This window comes from Molossus molossus, unplaced genomic scaffold, assembly GCF_014108415.1.
Source record: "Molossus molossus isolate mMolMol1 unplaced genomic scaffold, mMolMol1.p scaffold_m16_p_15, whole genome shotgun sequence".
NCBI classification, from domain to species: domain Eukaryota; kingdom Metazoa; phylum Chordata; class Mammalia; order Chiroptera; family Molossidae; genus Molossus; species Molossus molossus.
In genome coordinates this window covers 32,246,516-32,269,527 of record NW_023425350.1, presented here as the reverse complement: position 1 = coordinate 32,269,527, position 23,012 = coordinate 32,246,516, and the positions used below count along the sequence as shown (strand labels likewise).

The following is a 23,012-nucleotide window of genomic DNA, read 5'->3' as shown; positions in this document are numbered from 1 at the left end:
ACTGGGCAGACATACTCTGCACTTCCCAGTTAGAGATCAGTACATATTCTGATACTTCCTGAAACCTTCTCCCCTTCCTCTGAGCCCAACCATCTAACACACAATTGCCCTTTGATCACCTCCCTGCCTCCCCATTTTAGCAACTCTTCAAGCTGAGATTTTGTGCTATACATCTTTGAGGGGCAAGGAAGCAAGTGGTTAAAAGGATGTACTGAGAAACTTGGGTTCAAAGCCTGATTCCACCACTTATTGGCTAGATGATCAAGTTGCTTGACTTTCTGTGCCTCAGTGTCCGTATCTGTAAGTGGGGCAAACAAGAGTAGCTGCTTCATGGGGTTGTTGGGAGGAATTAATGAGTTGATTAAAGTGCTTAGGACTGTGTCTGGCACACCGTGAGTGCTAGATAAGTGTTAGCAATTACTTTTACTATTATTATCATTCCTTCTCCCCCACAGAGCCTTCCACAGGCAGTCTTTAAAATTCTTTATGTCTGTGTTTATTTACTTCCTTCCACAGGGCTCTGAGGTGCTCAAAGATAGGGCTCAGAGAGGGTTCTCCAGGCTGAGCTGAAGGCACCAGGGACAGGATCTGAGGCTGGAGACTGGGGCGGGGTTTCCCCCACTGCCACATCAGGGTGCTTTCCCACCCAGGCAAAGGGCCCAGCCCAGCCAAACCAGCCCTGCTGCTAAAGCCATGGGCTGCTAGGGCTAGAAGGGTCCCGAGTCTGGCCACAAATAGGGAAACTGAGGCTTAACAGGCCTCTTTCACACTTCACCACTCCATCCTGGAGCTCATGAACTCTTTCAACTAGACAGAGCTCCGCTGTCAACCTGACTTGGGGAAAGGAGGAGGGCAAGGAGAGACACACACAGCTTTCACCTGATAGAGTTTAAAGACTTGGGTGGGGGTTGGGGGTGGTAGAGGGGCGGTGCAAGAGTCCAGCCCAAGCCCAAATCTGACACGTGCCGATATCACCGGTTCATAATAGATGGAGTTGCCCACATGATCCTAAAGGGCAGAGAGCAAAAGACGTCTCTCTCTCTCCCCAAAGCACCCAACCTGCACGATTTTTCTCCGAGGCAGAAAAATCTTTCTAACTGCCCTGGCTCTCCTAAGACTGGCATTAGAGTAAGAGTAATACCAAAGACGGCCATTGCCGGCGGGGGCAGTCGGGGCGCGCTTCCTGGAGGAGGCGGTGCGTTTCGCGCGCTCCAGCTTGTGAACAGCTCCTTCCCTCACTCACCGGGGTCCAGAGAGGTGAATAAGGCGCTTGGAATGGCTCGCCTGCTGCCTCCGCCACTGGGCACGACCAGCGCCTGCATCTGCCGGACCAGCTCGGGCATGCGGTCCCAGTGGCCCTCGGCGCGGCAGCGCTCCAGCTCGCTCTCTATCTTCAGGTGGGAGCCGTGCGCGCCCTTCGCAGCCATCTTCGAGCGGGTGCTGTCATGGGAGATACGGCCAAGAAGTGGAGACCCGGCCGGGGGCGCCGTCCCGGCTGAGGAGTACACGCGGACGGGGTCGATAGGGGCGCGGACGGTGGCCGGGGCTCGGGCGGCAGCGGCGGCGCAGGCGGCGGCGGGAGCGCAGCAGCAGCAGCACTTAGTGCACTGCCCGGAGCCTCCGGGCTGGGGCTCCGGCTGCGCGGCCCGGACGCGTTCAGAAGCAGCCTCCGCCTCTGCAGCAACAGCTCTTGTCGCCGCTGCCTCCGCCGCTGCAGCTGCTGCTGCCACAGCCCCCGCCCCGAGCCGGAGCACCGCCAGCTGCGGTCCCGCCCCTGGCCTCGGCTCCACCCCCGCGGGGGCGTGGCGCGGCTCGGGCGAGCAGGGCGCGCGGGCGGCCAGCGAGGCCAGCGCGGCCACAGCAGCCAGGCGCGCGATGAGCGCTCGCGACCGCCCCAGCGCCAACCGCCCGCCGCACGCGCGGCGGACTCGGCGTTCACTTTAATGCTGCGCGGAGTCCCGGCGCCCGGGGGCGCCTCGCTCCACGCCCCCTTCCCATCCCATTGGGGCTCTGGGCCTGGGAGACCCCCCGGCCCGACGTCCTAGCTTTGTGTGGTGGCCCCGTCACCACTGCTGCCCCCGACACGTCACAAATCCAAGGAGAGGCAGGCAGGCAGGCCGGCGGCCGGGAGTCTCCAACTCCGAGAGCGCGCCTCCCCGGGAACCGCCGCCGCCGCGCGGGTACTGTCCTGCTCCCCCCTGGGAACGCGCGAGCCTTGCGCGCCACCCCCGGGGTACGCGGGAGGAAACAAGCCGGTTTCCAGTCTCTCGGCTCTGGACGCCTCCACTCAGACTGTTTCTTTCCCTTTTTTAAACAGCGGAGTTCCTCTTTCCAACTCGACTCCCCTACACTAACTGGCTGGCCTGTCCTCTGCAGAATCCAGTTGCCCTGGATTTCTTAAAGGTTATAAGCTGTTTCTCCAACTTGGTATTTATTTATCTCTTAATTCCGGTGTCTCAAGACTGTGATCAAAGCTGTACCGAGCTCTTGGCAGGGCTTAATCCGGCGCTGTGGGGTACTAAGAAGTTCAAAGGATTACTTGATGGCTTGGAGGGAGGGGACAGACCAACATCCTTTGCCTGGTACAGGTTATGGTGGCCCCGCCTCCGCGGTGACCTCGGTTTAGTCTCGTGTAGGGATTGAGGCTATCACGCGAGAAACCACAGCAAGACCAAAACAAAAGGAAACAAAAACAAACAACTCGGCATTTCAGGGAAGAGTCCAGGAAACAGGGGAGTCCGGGCAAACTTTTAAGTAAAGACTCCTAAGATAACCCCACCTGGGTCTTTACCACTGCCGGACACGTGACCTTGGGAGTGAGCTTGACCACTCTCAATGTTAGGCGACTCACTGCTTCGTGCTTCTGGACAACTGTAACGTGGGAAGGCTTTCGTCAAGGGGAGCCCGGACTCCTGGTGCTTAATCCCACTGGGCCCTTTGTTCTGCAGCCACACGGAGTTATCTGTTGAAGGCAGTCTTCCTGCCCCTCACCCCCTACCCCTTAGATACCCTCCTCTCTGGGTTCCCAATGCAGCTCCATTCCTTGCTTGGCAGGCAGGATTTCCTGAACTTGGACGCAGCTCTGAGCACCTGGGGTCTGTTCTGAACCCCCAGAGCCAGGAGGTAGGTGAAGGCAAATTGGGACACTCTGGCAGTTAGAATTTATTCAGTTTACATACACTCCTCCTTGCCTACTCCTGTCAACTCTAGTTGGCTTTTGGTTAGTTACCCTTGACTGCCCTTGCTGGTTACCAGAACCGGATTTTGCTTGGAGAATGATTTGTGCGTGTCCTGGGGTGAGGGTGGGCTGAGAACACCCTGTGATTTACCCCAGGTCTGGTATTCCCCAGGGTCAGCCCTGAGGCAGGCAAAGAAAAGTGGAGTTGAGCCCCTGGCTGGTTTGATTCAGTGGTTAGAGCTTCAGCCTTCAGACCAAAGGGTTCCAGTTCCATTCTCATCAAGGGCAATACCTCTTGTCCTTGGTTTCCCACCGGGTCTTGAAGGAGGCAACCAATCCATGTCTCTCTCTCTACCCCTCCCTTCCACTCTATCTGAAAATCAATGGAAAACTATCCTCTGGTGAAGATTTAAAAAAAAAAGAAAAGCAGAGTTGATAAACAGGAGGCAATCTTTTTTTTTTTTAATCCTCACCTGAGGATATTTTTCCATTTGTCTTCAGATAGAGTGGGAGGGAGAGAGAGAGAGAGAGAGAAACATCCACGGGGGAGGGACACATCGACTGGTTGCCTCCCACAGGACCCCTACAAGGGCTGGAGACGAACTGCAATCAAGTACGTCCCTTGACTGGAATCGAACCCAGAACATCAGTCCACAGGCTCTAACCACTGAACCAAACCAGCTAGGGCAACGGGAGGCAATCTTTATGGAAAAAAGAAAACCTTCCCCTCCTCCCTCTTTTCTCCAGGCCTTTAGCAACCCTGACCCCAGGTTGCAGGACTCCAGGAAACTAACTAAAGGGGATTGGCTGCTTATTTCTTTGCCGGATGCTCCAATATTTGTGTGGGCATGGGTTGTGGTGGGGAGGAACACCCACTGTCAGGGAAAGCCCTGCTAAGTATCATGGTTAAAATTTATGATGGACTTCTTCTCAGTACTGTGGCACATGTGCCTTCGTGGCTCTTTTTCAGCAGAGACAGACCCCAGCCCTGTAGCTACCAGCAGTTTTGGGGGCGGCAAGTGACTGTAGGCACAACAAAGAACAACCATGATTGTATTAGTAACATTTGCCAAAGTCAAAGTCGTATAGAAAGGGTGGTGGTGGTTTTTATTTTTTAATAATCTGAAATTTCTTAGATGAGAGTTTAGGCGAGATTTTGGTAAAGACTGCTTGCCATCTTGAAAACACTACCAAGATACCTTGCTGATCAGGCGAAGCTGAGCTCATTGCTTACCAGAGTGAGGGAAGGCATTGCCATGATGTCTTAGCAGCCTCTCAGAGGAGGTAATGAACTTCACAGGGGGTAAACAACCTGCTGAGCAATGTGTGTTTTCAGAGGGCGATAAAGATACAGCATGAGGGGCCATCTGGTTTAAAGGGGACCCTAAAACCAAGTCTACAGAAGATGCTAATAGTTTACCTACTGTCCCAGACAAGATGGAGAGGCACTTGCCACTGGATCATGAGAGAGGCTGTAGTAAGCTATTGGGCTTTTTATTTTTAATCTTTATTTATTTGCCTTGGTAAGGAAAAAGTTAACAGAGTAAATTATCCCCCTCAGCCTCTCATAAAAATGCTGACAATGTGGCAAAAATTTTACAAAAAACAGTTTAAGAACAATTAAAGTGCAAATAACTCTTTTTTTAAAGTTTATATTAAATGTCCTTTACTAAATAAAAAGGAATGTTGCTTCTAATTTCCAGGCCTTGTTGAGTAAGCTATTGAATTTTTTTTTTTTTTGAGAGAGAGGAAATGGGGGAGAGAGAGAAACATCTATTGGCTGCCACCTGCACGCCACCTACTGGGGATCAAGCCCACAGCCCGGGTATGTGCCCTGACCGGGGACCTCTCAGTCCATGGGATAATGCTCAATCCACTGAGCCACACCGGTTGGGCTAAGCTATCAATCTTGATGATCATGGTGAGATCTCTCATATATTTACAGGTGGAAAGGTTTATGATATTTAGTTAGGCCTGGAATGGGAGGGTATTGAAGAGCTCATTTGAACTCACAACAAGCCTGTTCAGAGTTGGGTTCCCAGAGAAAAGGTTTCGTTACCAAGTACTGACGTGAGTCAAATAATGGCGTGGGAATTGCAGGAAAGTTAGGAATGCACTGCTTTGCAGGGGCCATTGAGATCCAGGAATCCTCCTAATTGTCCCTTAGGTATTGGCAAGTGACCTTTTGCACAGCCAGTTGTCTGGAGTAAGGGGATCACTTCCATGGGATAAATCTTGTCTTAGGTCATGCACTTTCTTTTGACAAATTGTTAACTTCTCCATGAAAGCCGTATGCCCTCTCTGAGCTAAAAGAGTAAGCATGTAGATGACTTTCTCTTAGAGCTCACCTTATCTTTGCAACATAAATGATCATCCACATATCAGATAAGAACAGGATCATAGAGCAATGTAAAAAAAAGCCCTTGATAGCCTGGCTGATGTAGCTCAGTTGGTTGAGCATCATCCTGTGCACTGAAAGGTCGCTGGTTCAATCCCAGGTCAGGGCACATGCCCAGGTTTCAGATTTGGTCCTTGGTCGGGGTGTGTATAGGGGACAGCTGATTGATGTTTCTCACTCATATAGATATTTCTCTCTCTCTCTCCTCCCTTCCTCTCTCTCTAAAATCAATAAAAACATATTGAAAAAATAAAAAAGCCCTTGATGTCCTGGTTGAGGTCTTGTGAAAAGGAGAAGCGCACCTCAGTAAACTGAGGCATAACAGTCCAGGTATGTTGTTGATTTTGCCTAGAGAAAACAGTTATTGACTTGATTTAAAGAGACCCAAAGAAAGTACAGTATAGTTCTACATTTGTAAAACATGTAGTCAGTCTCCGTAGGACCTGAATATAAAATAGTATTTGAATTTGGTTCTACAGGAAGCGGAGAGTGACTAATTTATTTGTGGCCAGGAACCTAAGTGAATCCATACTCTTGCCCACTGGTTTGCTTGATGGGACAGTAGGACTAGATATGAAGACTTCTTTCTCTTTAAGGCTTTTGATTATTAGTTTTATTCCTTCTTTAGCACCTTGTTTTAGAGGCTATTGTGCAAGTTTGGGTAGAAGTTTAGGTGGGACAGTCTGAACCTTGATGGGTTTAGTTTGGAAAAATATCAGAATTGTTTGCCTACAAAAGAACTTCAATCTGTGCTTGATCTACACACAGAAGTACTGGCAAATCAATATCCAAATCAGCCAGGACCTCATTATGAACAGGGAGATCCTCCAGGACTGGAAGGAAGACATTGTCAGGAGAGCATTCACACAGTAAATCCCTTGCTGTTAATGAGTGTAGTGTCACAAAGGAGAAAATTTTCTTCAGTTAAAGATTGAAGGCTAAAAAAGGGGGAAAAAATGTTCAAGGCTGACAGTTATGGGGGCGGGAGTGGGGGATTGGGGGACTGCGGATCTGGAGAAGGTGTGGCGAAGACTATCGGATAAATGCTTGATCCAAGTAGTTTGTTGACTCCAAGGAACAGGCTGTATAATGGTACTCAGGTTCAAGATTGATATTATTGTTCCCATATCAGTCAAAAAGTTGTAAGGTTGTCCTTTAGTTTTTAGAGAAATGTTTCCCTGCAGGTTTGAGAGTAGTATGGGAAATTGAACACCTTCGTTGATAACTTCGTTGTTGTTTTTTATCCTCACCCGAGGACATTTTTCGATATTTTGTTCAGATAGAGTGGGAGGGAGAGAGAGAGAGAGAAACATCGACATGAAAGGGACACATCAAGTGGTTGCCACCCACACGACCCAGCCAGGGCCGGGGACAAACTGCAACAGAGGTACGTGCCCTTAGCGGGAACCAAACCCTGGTCTCTGCGGACCACAGGCCTACGCTCTAACCGCTGAGACAAACCGGTCAGGGCGATAACTTCGTTTTTTAATCCTCACTTGAGGATTTCTTTTTATTATTGATTATAGAGAGAGAGGAAGGGAGAGGGGGAGAGAGAGAGAGGAACATTGATGTGAGTTGCCTCCTGTATGCGCTCCAACGACGGATCAAAACCCGAAACCTGGGTATGTGTCCTGATTGGGAATTGAATCCTTGACGCTTTAGTGCATGGGACAACGCTCCAACCACTGAGCCACACCAGCCAAGGCCACTGATAACTTTTTTTTCTCTCTTTTTTTCCCCTAGTAGTTCTAGAGCATTTTCAGTATAGAGAGAGCTCTTTCAAGGTTTTGGAGGTCTGACCATAGCATTGTTTCCATTCTGCTTTTCGCTTGCATATTAAATTTCCTTTTTCTGGTTTAAGGCCATTCACAAAAAGATAAGAGGAGATCCAAGGTCCAGTCGGCTTCAGGATTTACTCCTAAATGCTGTCCCTAGGTATTAAGGAATCTTTCCCTGCAGTGTCCATCAGATTTCTCCTTTTTTTGGCTTGAAGAACTGAATCAGAGCACAATCTGTTTTCACAGTAAAGATAAAGGATAGCTTCTCAAGACCTTGACCAACATCTACAACTTTTCTAAATGCCTTCAGTTTTCTATGCAATTCAAGGTCTCTTAAGTCACCAGTGGAGGTCTTCCCTTTTTTTTTTCTTTATTGATTTTAGAGAGAGAGGAAAGGAGAGGGAGAGATAGAAACATCGATGAGAGAGAGTATTGATTGGCCACCTCCTGCATGCCCCCCACTGGGAATTTAGTCCACAACCTGGGCATGTGCCCTGACCGGGAATTGAACCGGTGACCTCTTGGTGCATGGGTCAATGCTCAACCACTGAGCCACACTAGCCAGGCTTCCTGTTTTTTTTTTTTATAGAACTTTTTGCATCTGAGGTTCCTACTAATGTGTGAACTAATTGGTATATATCTGGAAGCTCTGGACTATATCTTCCTCAAACTATCCTAAATTCCTCTGTGATATTCTCTGTCTTGTTTAGGTGTTGAGGAGTCTTTGATAATGGCTTTCAGCTGAGAATGAAACCAGGGCTTAAAAATCACCATAAGACTTTTTTTCTGTGTGGAAAGAGATCTACCTTAAAGAGGTAAGTGAAGTTTGGGGTATCTGGCCAGCCAGGATGGAAGGAGAGTGGGTCAGAGGGAGAGATGGGGCAGTAGGAGCTGGAGGAGCACAGGATAGGGGAAGAGGTTAGTAGGTTTGAGTTGTGATGTGGGGGGATGTACAAGACAGATAGTTTTAAGTTGTTCATATTTTTATTTTGCTTTGGCCAAAGAATCTGTTTAAGGAAGTAATTTTGAAATCCAATTCTGGATGCTTCTTCATGCTAATAAAAAAATGAACATCATTGGATGTTTGGGATCCCTTTTCATTCTAGGCACTTCTCAAGTGAGTAACTTTCTTCATATCAAAAGCTCCTTGTAGTGGCCACTGTAATTCTAAATTACCCCTGGTGAATTGATGCTATTTAGAAAGATAAATTCACAAATTTGGGCCACAGCAGAAATACACGTAAGAAGCAGAAGTCGGCACTCAGGAAGGCATGGACTGAGGTTTACACTGAGAGAACCCTATGAGAGTCTGGGGGTGGTCAGCTGAGAGTTGCTTATGCCTCCTGTGGCTCAGGGCCCCCAACCTCACAGCTAGACCTTATCCAATCACAATTCTGATGAATTTACAGTTCCCAGCAGATGGAGGGTGTCAAGAGACCTCAGCTGAACCAAACTCTCACAGACAAAACAAGCCTGAGGAAAGTTCTCATAAGGTGTTGATAGTGGCTTGAGAAAAATTTTGTCCCTGGGACAGCTTAGGGATGGATTTATTGGGACCCAACTATCCTCTTCACTATAAAGTTTCCTCTTCTATACCCTGGCTGGTTTGGCTCAGCAGTTGGAGCATCAGCCTGTGGACCAAAGGGTCGTGGGTTCGATCCCTAGTCAAGGGCACGTACCTGGGTCACAGGTTTGATCCCCAGCCCCAGTCGGAGCCATGAGGGAGGCAACCAGTTGATGTGTCTCTCTCACATCGATGTTTCTCTCTCTCTCTGTTTCTCTCTCTCTCTCTCTCTTTCCCTTCCACTCTAAAAATCAATGAAAAAAGATCCTCAGGTGAGGATTAACTAAAAAATAAAGTTTCCTCTTATAGATGCCCAGGGTGGACCCTGATGAGTAGTAGCCTGAATAATAAGGCATTAATTCACTGAAGAGAAAAGACTTTCAAATATGAAAAATCACAGGATTTCTAAAAAGTGTTCCTTATTACTAGGGGACAAAATAGGCTCAATGTTTGGGAGCTCAATAAAAAGAACAATTAAAAAAAGAAATTGGCCTAGCCCATTTGGCTCAGTGGATTGAGCGTTGTCCCCTGGACTGAGAGGTCCCGGTTCAATTACCGGTCAGGGCACATGCCCGGGTTGCAGGCTCGATCCCCAGTTAGGGGCGTGCAGGAGGCAGTGGATCAATGTTTCTCTCTCTCTAAAAAATCAGTAATAATTAAAAAAAAAACATTAAAAAAAGAAAAAGAAATTGGCACTCAGGCCTAATGCAGCAGGCCTTTCACCTCCTCACTGGTGTGGTCTGAGAGGCCCCTGAGGGAGGGGTTTGAGGGCCTTGGAGGAGCACACGGTTTCTGAGTCAGGGGTCTTGCACCTCAGTAGTGAGGAGGTCTCCATTGGACCTCAATGGACCTCAATAATTAAAGCCTGGCTCCCTGAAAATATCACTGAAACAACTTTGTGATAATGCAAGGGTGAGTTTGTTCTCATCCCACACGGGAGAACAGTGCTCTGTAGAACCATAATGGCATCTGGGAGGGAGGGTGGAGCAAAGTTGAGAAATTTATGAAGTGTCAGGATCTATTTTAAGACAGCTCTTCCAATGAGGGGGCTTGTTTAGAACTGGGCAAGGATCATGAGCAATAGTTGAGGATTGTTGGGCAGGGCAAAGTGAGGGTTTTGAGGCAAGTGTTTCAAACAGTCTTAGAGAATAAAGATGCAATCTATTGAATGATAGAAAATGATCCTTCTGGAAGAATATTAGAAGCTTCTTTATAGCCAAAGAACCATCCAGAGTGTTTATGTAAACTCTCTGGGCTGACTGATGGCTCATCTACTAGTACTTGGAGGTAGAGTAGGGACGAGGAGGATAAAGCAGGTCCTTTTTAGATGCCATCCTGGAGGTTTATCACAAGAATTGCCCAGTGGATTTTAATAAACAACACTCTTCCAGCCAAGTTTAAGGAGAGAATTTACTGTAAAACACTATTGTGTGCTCTGTCTTATTTTTTTTTTTGCAACGTCCATATAAACTTGTTCCATATCTCACATACCCTTTATCCTTCATAATCAGAACCTTTTCTCTGATAGCCCAATCCAGAGAGTCTCTCAGCAGCATCAATTATCTACATCTGCTCACTGTGATGGGCATAGACAACACCTGCATAACTTCTGGGTATCATGCACAAAGTAAGTGTGGGCCTGGGGCAGAGCAGACGGTGCTGCAGTCCTCCAGACAGCAGAAGGCTGGGCAGCCCCTGGCTCTCAGAGTCTGGCAGGGTGGTTTCAGCTCCAAGACTTCAGCCCAGCTGCAGGAGGAAGTCAGCAGAGCCTCCCTGGGGAAAGGCCCCTGTGTCAAGGGAATAGCTCCTCTACTCTGCCTATTTCCTCTCCCTGCTTTATATTGTTTTATGTACTTTCTTTTGTGTTTTTCACAACAAAAATGTTTTTTAAAAGATAAAAAAGAGAAATAAATTGTTTGAAAAGCAGATGGAGCAAAGCTATTGTTTAAAGCTTAAAACTTCTATAATCACTGAAGGGCAGACACTCAGGTGGCCTTAGTTGAGGGGGTCTCACAATCAGGCCAGCTAAGGTGAGCTGAGAAGGCTCTGAGTGTTGGTGTGTTGGGCTGATTTCTCTCCCCTAGAACAGCAGTATCTGCACAGAGAACCAGTACTGGCTAAGGCGGAGAGGAAGCATGGCCCCCACTCTTGGCAGGGGCCATTGCAGCAGTCCTGCAAGATGACACAAAAGTCACCAAGGAGAAGCAGGGGTCACCTGGGACCCCAGGAAACAGAAGGAAGTGGGACGGTGGTGGGCAGGTCAGTGCGAGGAGGGAGGTGCTGGTATCAACCATAAAGTGAGTGGGTGGGGATAGGAGAGAGCCCAGAGCTCTCGTGTCCCAGGCCTGTGGAAACCTTTAACATTCTAGGATTCTAAAATTAACGTAACAAATAATTACTAAGGGCCTACTATAAACAAGCACAAAGAATGTATGGTTTTTAATGCTTGTCTTCTATTGAGATAGCAATGATTTCATAAACTGCACAGCTACGGTGGTATTTGAACTGGGCCACCCATAAAGTCTTGGTGGGACTCCCACGGGAGTGAGTAGGTGTTGCAGATGATGGCTTCTGTGGAACTGAGAAAGCAGAGTCAGGAAATAGGCCCATCTTGCAAACACAGGATTCAAGGCCGGCGCCAGCGTCTTTTAGGCCGTAGTATTAGGAAAGAAATTAGGATTCCTATTATCTTTCCTCCCAATTTGCAGGTGGAGAGACCGCTGTAAAAGTGTAAGTGGACTCGGAGCTGGAGGCTACCTTCGGCGTCCGCCCCGACGGTTTTCGCCATCCATGTTCTACGCGGGACTGCGTTCCTGGGGGTTTCCGGGGTTGCCTAGAAACCTTCCGGGCCCCTAGGTGTTCTGGCCTACCAACCCAGGCTCCAGTCGAGTGTCGCCTTCGGGAAGCAGGAAGAACTGCGTCTGCCCGACCTCCCAGGGCCGGTTACACGTGGAATAACCCGAGGTGTACACATTGCCAGTGCACACTGCCAGGCGTCGGGTAGGGGTGGGGCCTCGCGGCGCCAAGGGGCGGGCAGAAGGGAGCGCGCCTGCGCACGGCAGGCCGGGGGCGGGGCGGGGCCGGGGAAAAGCTTTCTGAGGACGGGAGCTGGCGAGGCTCACGCTGGGAAGCTTCGTGTCCGAGAAACTTGGGCAACAGCGGGCAGCGAGGGTGAGTGAACCTGGGAGCATCCCAGGTGCGGGCTGCGGCTTGTGAGGCCCATGTCCCAATTCTGGGGAAGGAGGTCCGTGGGGTGGCGCCCAGGGGTCCTCAGCAGGGCTGGATTCCGGTGCCCCTCCGGGGTCTTGGGGCCTCGGGCTCAGGTTGAGGGGCAGGAGCGGCTCCCGAGCGCCTCCGTAAGTTCAGCGGGCTTGAAGCAGAGCCCCTCTCTCGGGGCAAGCCGCTGGGGGCTTTGAAGCCAGATGGGCTCTTGGAGGACCGGCCGTGGGCGTGACGCCGTCCGCTGCTGGTGCTCCCCCTCCCCTCCCCTCCCCATCCCCCTCCTGGAGGGGACAACCAGCAGGTCCTGTCCTGCAGGGCGAGCTTGGTTTGACTGTGCCGGGACGATGGGGAGGCGAGGGAAGCCGATTTCCTCTTGTATTCCCTATCTGGGCATGGGCACCGCCACCCACCCAGTGTCCAGGCCAGCCTGGGCGTCATCCTCACCTCCTGCCCTCCTTGACCGCCCACATGGAATCCACACAGATGGTAGGCCCCCTCTTGGCTAGGCCCCCCTTTCCACTCCCAGTCTCCGCTCCGGCTAGTTCAGGCCGCCACCATCTCTCCCTGGAATCCCTCAGTAGCCTCCTGACCGGTCCCCTGCATGCCATTGTTGATCCTCTGTAGCTTGTTTTGTACTGGAAAGCAGAGTGGTGGTCTTAAAACAGATCTGATCAGTCACCTTTCCCTTTCCGACCCTTCAGTGGATTCTCATTGCTCTTCCAAGCTATCTAACAGGGCTTGCAAGCCCCTTCATGGCCTGTCCTTTTTTTACTCAAACTCATCAGTATCCACTGTACTGTGTCTCTTCAACCATATCAAACCATTTTTAGTTCCTGGGTTGGACCAAGTTCCTTCTAGGCTTAGGTGTCTGTTACATCATGTTCTCTCTGCCTGAGGTGCTATCCTTTGGTTGAAAACATTATCCACATCCTTAGTGAATTACTTCAGCATGGGTTGGGGTTCATTGGTCCACAGGTTGCCATCTGTGTGAGTGGAATTTGTCTCAACCATAGTCCTATCCTTAGTACCTTGTGCAGCACCAGGCTGTTGGTACAGAGTATGTTAGTTAAATGTAAAAATGAAGCATGGTAGCTCCTTGGTCTCCCCAAATGAACAAATAGACCCAGTTATCAAATGCCTGCTCTTTCAGAATCTCTTCTCAACCACCAACCCATATAGAGGTGTCTTTGTCCTAGGAACTTGCTTATTTTCTCGTCTTCAGTTCAGGCCTTTGGAAGTTTTAAATGGGAAGTGCCGATCAGAGTTTTTCTTTGGCATTGACTCTGGGTACAGGATGTCTGGATGTTGGTGAGTTTGGCTGCTTTTAGTTTGAATTTGTAACCGAGGGCCCTTGCCATGAGAGAAAAGCTGCTAACAGCTGCTGGGCTCTTTATGGCAGGAAGGCTGGCTCCAGACTCTTCCGTGCTGATAGGACAAACTACATAATGGGAGGGTTGGGTGGGCCAGGCCAAATCACTGATGGGAGGGCTCCAAAGGGAAGTTATTTTTCCATTTTAGGCCAAATCTTTTGTGATAGGGAACAACATTCCTAGGGCCAAGACCCATACTGCCCTGATTCAGACGTGAAGGTCTGCTATCTGTAGGTCAGCTTAGCACTTTGTAATAAATTTAGTAGGGGATACAAGCAACAGAGAAGATGAGTTCCCATCCCTCAGAGAGGGAGGAGAAGAGAAAAACAAAAGGAGAACAATATGTGACAATATGTTATGTTAAGGCCAAATGAGTGTGAGAGGCTGCAGACTGAGGTCAGAGGAGGGAACAATTAATCTTGGCTGGAAGGATCCAGGGAAGCTATTTGAACTGGGCCTGGAAAGAAGAGGGAGGACAGATTGATGGAACCAGTGGGAGCAAATGCTGTGGGACTGGAAGAGGATGCTGGCTCAGCGAGAGGAAAGGAACCCTGTTAACATAATGCACTGCAGGAGGCTCACTACTGATGATGGTCTGGTGCTTCGCTTCCAGGACCGAGGCTTCTCCTTGTGAAGGATGTCACAACGCATGGGTGTATTCGGAAGTCTCTTTCAGAAATCTCTCCTCCTTTAAGTTTTTCTCCAACCTGGCCTTTACAGTTTCTCAAAGACAGCTAGTGAGGCCAGGACTTGTAGGGTTTATCTGCCTTGCTGTTTGCTCATGGCCTTGGACTAAGTGGTTAGAGTATGGGTGATGCAACTTGTTCATGGGGCTGAAGGGCGTTGCTTATGTTTCTTTTTCTTTTTCTTTTTTTTTATCCTCACCCGAGGACATTTTTCCATTTTTTGTTCAGATAGAGCGGGAGGGAGAGAGAGATAGAGAAACATCGATGTGAAAGGGACACATCGAGTGGCAGCCACCCGCACGACCCAACCAGGGCCGGGGACAAACTGCAACCAAGGTACATGCCCTTAGCGGGAACCGAACCCGGGTCTCTCTGGACCGCAGGCCGATGCTCTAACCACTGAGCCAAACCGGCCAGGGCTTATGTTTCTTTTTCAATGTGCCCATTTAAAGTGTTAGGTGGCAGTCAGATTCCCTGTTTTCATTGCAGCACTTGGAGGGAATTTCTCCTTTGTGTTCTTAGATTTGTTGTGTTCTAATTCAGGCATACCTCAGAGATATTACAGGTTCAGTTCCTGACTACCAAAATAAAGCAAATTTCACAATAAAGTGAGTCATGTTAACTTTTTGGTTTCCCAGTGCACGTAAAAGTTATGCAGAAGCCCTGGCCGGGTAGCTCAGTTGGTTAGAGCATAACCCCGATATGCCAAGGTTGCGGGTTTGATCTCCAGTCAGGACACATAAAAAAAATCAACCAGTGAATAAATAAATAAGTGGAACAACAAATTGATCTTTTTCTCTCTCTCTGTGTCTAGAAATCAAATAAAAAAAAATCCACACAGGAGCTAAAAAAAGTTATACATAAACTATACTGTACTTTCTTAAGTGTGCAAAAGCATGATGTCTAAGAAACAGTGTATATTTCTTAATTAAAAAATACTTTATTGCTGCCTGGCTGCTGTGGCTCAGTGGTTGAGTGCAGACCTATGCACCAAGAAATCACTGATTCCTAATCAGGGTACATGCCTGGGTTGTGGGCTCGATCCCAGTAGGGAGTGTGCAGGAGACAGCCGATTGATGTACCTCTCTCATTGATGTTTCTATCTCTCTCCCTTTCCCTTCCTCTCTCTAAAAATCAATAAAAACATATTTAAAAAAATACTTTATACTTTATTGCTAAAAAATGCTAAATGTCATTCGGGCCTGTAGGGAGTTGTAATCTTTCTGCTGGTTCGGGGTATTGCCTCTGTGTTGATGAAAATGCAATAAAGTGAAGGGCAACAAAACAAGGTATGTCTGTAGTTAGAAACTGCAAAAGCAAACCAAGATGGGACATGTTCAATATCAATGGTTCTTGGCCTTTATTCTGCCTCCCTTGAAGAAGGGATCATTTGGACCCATGGTTACTATACTACCAATCACTTGGTTACTTTTTGGTGTTATTTAAATAGAACCCTCCCACCCCCAATTTGATATACTGAGTTTCCAACCACATAGTTATAGGAAATGGTGCCATGGGTTTAGTGACTACCCAGCTCAACAATCTGATAGATATCTCAAAAAAATAATTTTACGCTCAGTTACATTGACATAAAAACTTGGCAGCATGTCCACGAAAGTGGGACTCCCCCCATCCCCAAGGACCATGGCACACAGGCTGAGGACTGCCAAGCTCTGTGCTTGGCACTGTGCTTGATGCTAGGAGTGTAGATGCAGTCCCCACCCTCACAGAGCTCAGCCCAGCAAGGGACACTGACAGTAGTCAGGCATTGTTCAAGAGTACATTCACAGCTGTTGTCAGCGCTAGACAGGGTCCTTCCGAAGGGCAGCGCTCAGGAGCATATGGGAAGAACACCTAAGCCAGACCTGGAATTGAAGGCTTGCTGGAGAAAGACCTCTAGGCAGATGAGTCTGAAAGGCTTGGGGGGAGTGGCTTCTCTCTCTGACCCCTCCCGTCCCAGAACTCTAACAGGCTGTTCTGTTCTGTCCAGCCTGTGCAATCATTGCTGAGAGGAACTTGAAACCTTGTTTTCTGGTACTAGGTACAGTGGCAGTGGCCTTATTAGGATCTTTTATTTGGTAAAATTGGAAAATTTGGTTTCTGTTCCTGAATTATTTTCTGGAGATGAGAACTGGAAGCCCCTTTTTTATTCCAATCATATAATATTGGAACAAAATTACATTAAATACATATTTGTAAATTAAAACAAAAACAAAAACGTTTATAGTAGAAATTTTAGAAGCCATAGAAAAGTAAAAAGCCCTGGCTGGTTTGGCTCAGCGATTGGAACATCGGCTGCAGACCAGAGAGTCCCAGGTTTGTTTCCCGCTAGGGGCACGTACCAAAAAAATAAAATAAAATAAATATAAAAAAAAAAGTAAAAAGAAAATTAAAATCACTCTTTATCTCACAACCCAGAGGTAGTCTTTGTTTTTAGTTATTGTTTGGTGTGTGAAATATACACATATTCTTTTTACAAAAGTGACTTTTTCTTTACAGACTTTTGTAACCTGTTCTTTGTTGTTTGATATATAGTAAACATCTTTCTATTATTAATTTTGACATTGCATTGTGATATCTCTCTTTAGTAATAAGACTAAATGCTGCTTTTCCATCCCAAAAGTTGTACATCCCAGCGACTATTGCCTGCTTAGGAAGGGAGCATGGAAGTTGTACTGCTGATAGGCAAAGTGGGTTTGGGAAATTTTCCTAGATGTAGGGGTGGCATTTTCCAGGGTTCTACCTTTTAGGATGGGGGAGGGGGCTGCAGCACGTCTGCTTCCCAGCCCAGGTACAGGGAGTGGAGATGGCACAGCTTCAGAGCTGAACTGTGTGTGTGGAATGTGTAAGGGTATGACCAGCACCTTATGCTCTCTCTTTTCTGCTGTGGGTTTGGGGCTGTGGCTACTGTTGGCCCCTTAGAAATCACTGGCCCTTGTTATTCAGCAGAATCTGCGCTGCCCTTTGGGAACTGAATGTGTAGGTCAGGGCTTGCTTTGGGTTATAGGTCTCCTGGCTGTCCTGCCCCTTCCTTTTTCAGGTCAGTCCATAGCCCCAGGAAGGACCAGGACTTTCAGTTTAACAAACAGCAAAGCCCTGCCTGAGCCTCGGTGGGAAATACTGATGGGAACAAACACTCCTGACCTCAGAGCTTGCTCTGTGGCTGACTGTGTCCTCCTCTTGTTGGCCATGATTCCAGGTCTAGCCAACAGGAGCACTTGATGGAATCCTGATTTCTGTGTCTCTCTCCTTCCCAGTGCTCTCTCACAGTGGTTACATTACTTGCCTCTGTCACAGCCCTGTAAATGGATGAGTCGGGTTAATGTCCTCTTCTTCTGTGCTGACCTTGAACCTCATCCCTTCCTTCAACTACCTTTACTCCACTAAATACCTCCCCTGCTGTGCTGCCAGATTAGGCATTCTGAAAACAAGCTCTGATCTCATCTCCCGTTCAGGAATCCTCAGTGGCTCCCCATTATCTTCAGGAAAGTTCAGTCCCCTTGACCTATCATGCAGTCATGTTCAGTATGACCTGGTCAACCTTTGTAGCCTATTGTTCACTGTTCTGCCTACTTCACATGCTCTGGGCTCCAGACTGACTAAACCACTTGGAGTTGCTCTCCCACTTGTCTGCACCTGCCACTCTGCTCGCCCACCCCTAGTCCTTCCGCCCCCACTCGTCCGCGGCACACTCATCCATCCAGACCCAGCTAAAGCGTCCTCATGTCCGTCAGCCTTCCCGTGCCCAGAGGAAAATTCTGTGAACTCTCAGAGGGTTTGTCTGTCTTGACTACACCTCACTTTCTACATTTATTAGCGCTCTTGGTAGCATTTCTCTCACTGGACCGTAAGCTTCTTGGAGGCAGAAATAATCTCAGTCCATTGAAGCTGTCGGCGAGTTCCTTGGCATTCTGAAGGTGCTTCAGGAAATGTCATGGGCCTGCCCGTTTGCCCAGACCTAGAGTCTGGGTCTATGGCCTTGGAGCCAGTTTAACATATACTCTTCTCCAGCCTTGCTCCTTCATCAGGTTTCTCAGGAGCGCACTGTGTTGAGTCTTGAGAGAAGTTTAGTTCTGGGGTTCTCACCTTCACCTTCTGTGTTTCCCACCTCCAGGTACCGGCGACCATGACATCTCTGTGGCTGCTCAGAACCCCCTTCCTGTGCAGCCTGCTCTGGGCCTTCTGGGCCTCAGGTACCAGGGCTGAGGAGCACGGGGCTGGCTCTTCCCATCCCAGCAGCGTGGGTCTGGATAAGCACACAGTGCACGACCAAGAGTATGTATTCAGCCAGGACTGTGGGCCAGGGGTCTCCCCATCCTCTGCGGCTGCAGCCAGCTCAATGGCACGCTCAGTCCGCTTTTCCGTCTACTGCTTGTGCTCCTTGACATTTTTCAAGGATGATAGTTATTCCTTACAGCCACTCGTAAGTCAGGTATTCCTCTTTTTGTCATCGTATCGCCAATGGGGGATCTTGAGGCCCAAATGGAATAAATGACTTGCCTGAACTTTTTCTGTCTCTCACCACAGACAGACATAGATGCACACTCTCACACACACATGCACACACACAGTAGTAGTAGTAGTGAAATCCAGAATCGAGCTAACGTTTCTTGACTGTGACAAGACCATTTTCTTTTTTTATTGGCACATTCAAACATCGAATCATTTGTTGTGACATTTGTCTTGGGCCAGTTAGCCTTACACATTATACTCTGTTATCCTTGAATTGATTTTAAAAGTGTTTTTTTTTTTCAATGATAGCCTCAAAAAAATGTGATAACAATGTCCTAGTAATAAAGAGGGAAAATCACCCATAATCTTGCCAGCATAATAGGTGCAGTGTTTGGTTTTCCTCTGTGCTCCTTTCACGCCTTGCCTGCATCTGCCATCCTTGAGGGTGGTCTGCCCCTTTCTGTTTGTTTTTGTGGGATGGGTGAATTTAAGATCTTGAACTTTTAAGAGCTCTTAAGGTTTTATTTAGCTTGATCCCACTGTCCCTGCCAAGTGGTCTGAGTCTAACTATTGGTTTCTAGGCATATCATGGAACATCTAGAAGGTGTCATCAACAAACCAGAGGCGGAGATGTCCCCACAAGAACTGCAGCTCCATTATTTCAAAATGCATGATTATGATGGCAATAATTTACTTGACGGTCTAGAACTCTCCACAGCCATCACGCATGTCCATAAGGAGGTAGGTCAGGCCGTGGAGCGCTGGGCAGCCTCTCAGAAAGGCCTCTCTTTGCTGCTTCAGTCCCCGGTCTTGCTGACCTGTGCTGTCCTTGTGCTGCAACAGAATCGTTGCTTCTCCTTTTTCCGCTCACCTCTCTGTTCTGTCTCTTTTCCTATTCAGTGGTCCTTCTTGCAGAGGGTGACCTGCTGAGGTAGAAGCCCCAGGGCCTTGTGTCTTTAACAAGTGCTACAGACCTTTCTGCTGCACACCAGAGTTTGAAAACCAGCGCCCCAAAGACAGACCATGTTCAAAATGCAGAGCAGGGGAGAAGTTACTTGAGAAGAATGGGGAATCGGAACCAAGGGATCGAGGGACTCAGCACTAATTGAGGGTTTGTACAGTGCTATGAGCAAAGCAGTTTGCAAAGCACTTTCAAGTACGTTAGAAATCACACTGCAGCCCATGAGTAGGCAGGGACAGGCATTCTTACTACCTGATTCTAGAGGGGGAGGAAACTGAAATGGAGACTTTTGTCTTAGGATCGAATGCCTGTCCTGCTCTGCCACACTGCAGTGTAGAGGAGGGGGAGGCAAAGCTGGTGAGGTCGCTGCCCAGGAGAGCAGGTTTGGGGTTACTCTGAAGGCAGTGGGGAGTGCTAACAGCTCTGTGCAGGAGAATGGCGTGACGAGAGAGGTGTTTCGGGAAGATCTTTTGCTGTGGGAAGCTAACTGGTGGATGCGAGAAGAGTCTCGCATCAGGGAGAATGGTTTCAGCATCCTGGCAGGCGAGGGTGGTGGCAGCCGTAGGAGAGGAAAGGTAGCTATGGGAGAGGTGCCAAAGGAAGAATTGGCATGGGGTGTGCACAGCGTTAGCTTAGCACTTGGCATAGTGAGCCTCTGGAGCAGAGATCCCTTCCCCTCAAAGACCCTAACAGGTTTTCCTGGTTGGCAGCATCTTCTTCTTCTGACCCCAAGGTGTGGTCCAATGTGGACTGTTTCTTCCTGTCAGGGCAGATTGTGCCCAGAGCTGACTCTCGAGGGGGCCTGGGCTGTGAGCTTTTCTCTAGGATGGGTCTGTGGGTCATGGGATCTGTGAAACACACAGTTCTGTATGAGCCAGATCTAGCTTTCTACAGTGACCATGTATGACTTTTGTCCTTAGAAGAGGATGAAAAGTAATTTTTAAAATAAATAAGCAAGGGCCTCCTTTGATTGTATCTTTCTTGTAACTGGCAACTATACTTTCTAAATTGATTATTCTGAATTGACTCTATATCTGACATATGGTTTGTGGATTCCTAGAAGTAGCTTTGTATTACATTGAAGGAGTTTTTGGACACGTGTGAGCATGGACATTTTGGAAATTGGCTAAGCACTTCCAGTAAAATGTGCCAACTCATTGTTTAATTTAAATTTTGTAGGGAGGGAACGAACAGGCACCACCCATGAGCGAAGAGGAACTGATTAACTTAATAGATGGTGTTTTAAGAGACGATGACAAGAACAATGATGGATACATCGACTATGCTGAATTTGCAAAATCACTACAATAGACATTATTTGACTGTCTCCTAGTTTTTATGCAAATGTGACCCATTATAATGTGATTGAACACTTTGCGTAATGCAGAATAATTCATTTCCAACTACTGCTGAAGTATTTTGGTAAAAACCTGTAGCAGGTGTTACACTGGTGTGAGAAAGAGAAGTCAAGAGAAATAAAAGAGAAGTGAAATGGGACATGTTGTAGTCCCCAAGCACTGTTAAATCTCCTGTTGGACAAGGGCTACAGTGAACATGTACGCCTTAAAAAGACTAAAGAATATTTTAGGAATATTGGATAATTGGAGCTGAGTACTCAGGAACATGACTATAGAATACCGCTAGTCTCTTGGTTTTAATTCATGCTACCTGAAAGGTAAGACAAGCTTTGCCAGGTAGACACACTTTTCAGTAGCAGTGAAGGAATGGAATCAATGCCAAATGTTCCCCCTTGTGGGTCCTGTCTCTTCAGGTAAACGTGGTCAGTATTCTGTCAAGTTCCCTGGCTTAAATGATTATGTGCTTTGGGCAAGTGAGTATTGATTAAGCTATTTCCAATCCACAGCATAACACAAATGCCAGGTATTGAGTTCAGCTAGCCAGAGTCTGTATCTTCTGGCACTTTGGATATGATACACCACTGACCTAAGTGATTAACTTTTTCAGCTTTTCAATATTCTATAAAACTACTGCCATTTCTTTATATTTTATTTCTTTTATGTCTTCTTCAACCTGGAAGAGACCTTGAATATAAAAGTGTTCTCTAATCAATAGCAAATGTTTTAGCTTTCTTCATATTTGTATTTAACTCTTGTTTCTAGGGTTTTGTTTTTGTAGTTCAGAAACATAGGAATGCAAGAATTTATCCCTTCTGCTTGATACAGCGGGAGTAAAACTACTAGCTGCCGCAGTCTAAGTGGAAAGGTTATTCACCAAGCACAGTGATTAACCTGATACAAGTTGTATTTAGAAGGAGCGTTGTTTAAATGACCTCTTCTAGCCTAAATATGTGAATTCTTTCAGATCAGGAAAGATTAGAAAAAGAAGCCTAAAAACTTAACTGCCGTCTCTCGGCCTACAGTGTGAGTCTCAATAGTTGCAAGTGAGAAGCAGCAGCAAATTGTAATTTGGCTTATTGGATGTGATGGACGTACTGTGATAGAAGATCATGAAATGATGATTGAATGGGGGAAAACTGCATATAATTTGCTGTAATATGTATAGAGACTTATTTTCTTTATTGAAGTATTCTTATAAGAAAACATGTATTTGTAAAAATGATTTCCTGTGTCATGTATTTGTGCAATGAGAGTTGAATTATAAACTATTCTTATAAAATCTAGTTATTTTGAAAGATTTATATAATGAATTCTGGATATATGACCAATAAAACCTGATGAAACAAAATAAAAGGCTGTTGATTTTGTCCAATAGCTTCTTCTCCCACCACATGAAGGCTGTATTTATCTAATACAGATGTTTACATGTGCCTGCTCTCGCACAGGTCCTGTGACCCTCCTGTTCCCTGTTCCTTTTGAAGGGGTCAATTCCCAGTGTTCAGTCACTTTCCCCTTTTAGGCATATTTTTTCTTCCGAATGAAATCACTTTTTGGACCTTTTTTTCTGGCTGAGTTCAGATTATGACAGCATTTTCTGGCTTAGGAAAATACCGTGTTTTCTCCTTGAGACTGTTCTTTTTTGCTAGAAAATTTAATTTGATAGCATTACTACAAGTCTCCCAGGCCCAAGCAAAAAGTAGTCTCCCCTGGCTTTTTGGAAATAACACTTTGTTCTGCCAGTTGAAAAGCAAGGACGGAAGTTACCATTGCCTTTTTCCCGCCAAGATCCTTCGCTCTTGCAATGGCCCGGCTTCATCCAGAGCTGCCCCTCGGATGGATCTAGTGAGTAGGCTCACAGTCGTAGGAACCTCATGCTGTTGGCAGCTAGGAAGGGAGGCAGATCCTTAGAAGGTAGAGTCATTCCATTAAACAGTCAAGATGGACACCTCCTTCCGTTGGCACAGCTGGCTGCCGTTGGTAATGCTTCCCCAGTGGCCTGTGTGGTCCTGTTAGTCTGCCTTTCCCTATAGAAAGTCTCCCTGGTG

The 23,012-nt window shown here is 47.4% G+C and overlaps 2 protein-coding genes across 4 annotated transcripts in view; one reads left to right on the top strand and one right to left on the bottom strand.

Moving 5' to 3' along the window:
• The window catches only part of TTC7A (tetratricopeptide repeat domain 7A), a 113,559-nt gene extending 112,035 nt beyond the window's left edge, over window positions 1-1,524 (bottom strand). The window contains exon 1 of one of the 2 annotated variants that reach the window (XM_036262356.1): window positions 1,244-1,524. In XM_036262356.1, the coding sequence (XP_036118249.1) occupies window positions 1,244-1,427 (184 nt within the window). In that variant the 5' untranslated portion in view covers window positions 1,428-1,524. The remainder of the gene's footprint in view (window positions 1-1,243) is intronic. The other variant, XM_036262357.1, reaches the window with a different exon arrangement.
• Window positions 1,316-22,278, top strand: MCFD2 (multiple coagulation factor deficiency 2, ER cargo receptor complex subunit). 2 transcript variants are annotated; one of them, XM_036262359.1, is made up of 5 exons: window positions 1,316-1,397; window positions 8,065-8,169; window positions 18,311-18,471; window positions 19,230-19,389; window positions 20,789-22,278. In XM_036262359.1, exons 3-5 carry the CDS (start codon window positions 18,323-18,325, stop codon window positions 20,918-20,920), a joined length of 441 nt encoding a protein of 146 aa, XP_036118252.1. In that variant the 5' UTR covers window positions 1,316-1,397; window positions 8,065-8,169; window positions 18,311-18,322; the 3' UTR covers window positions 20,921-22,278. The 2 variants fall into 2 exon arrangements, with proteins under 2 accessions (XP_036118252.1, XP_036118251.1); XM_036262358.1 differs by lacking the exons at window positions 1,316-1,397; window positions 8,065-8,169 and adding an exon at window positions 12,002-12,089.
• The last annotated feature ends 734 nt before the right edge of the window (window positions 22,279-23,012 follow it).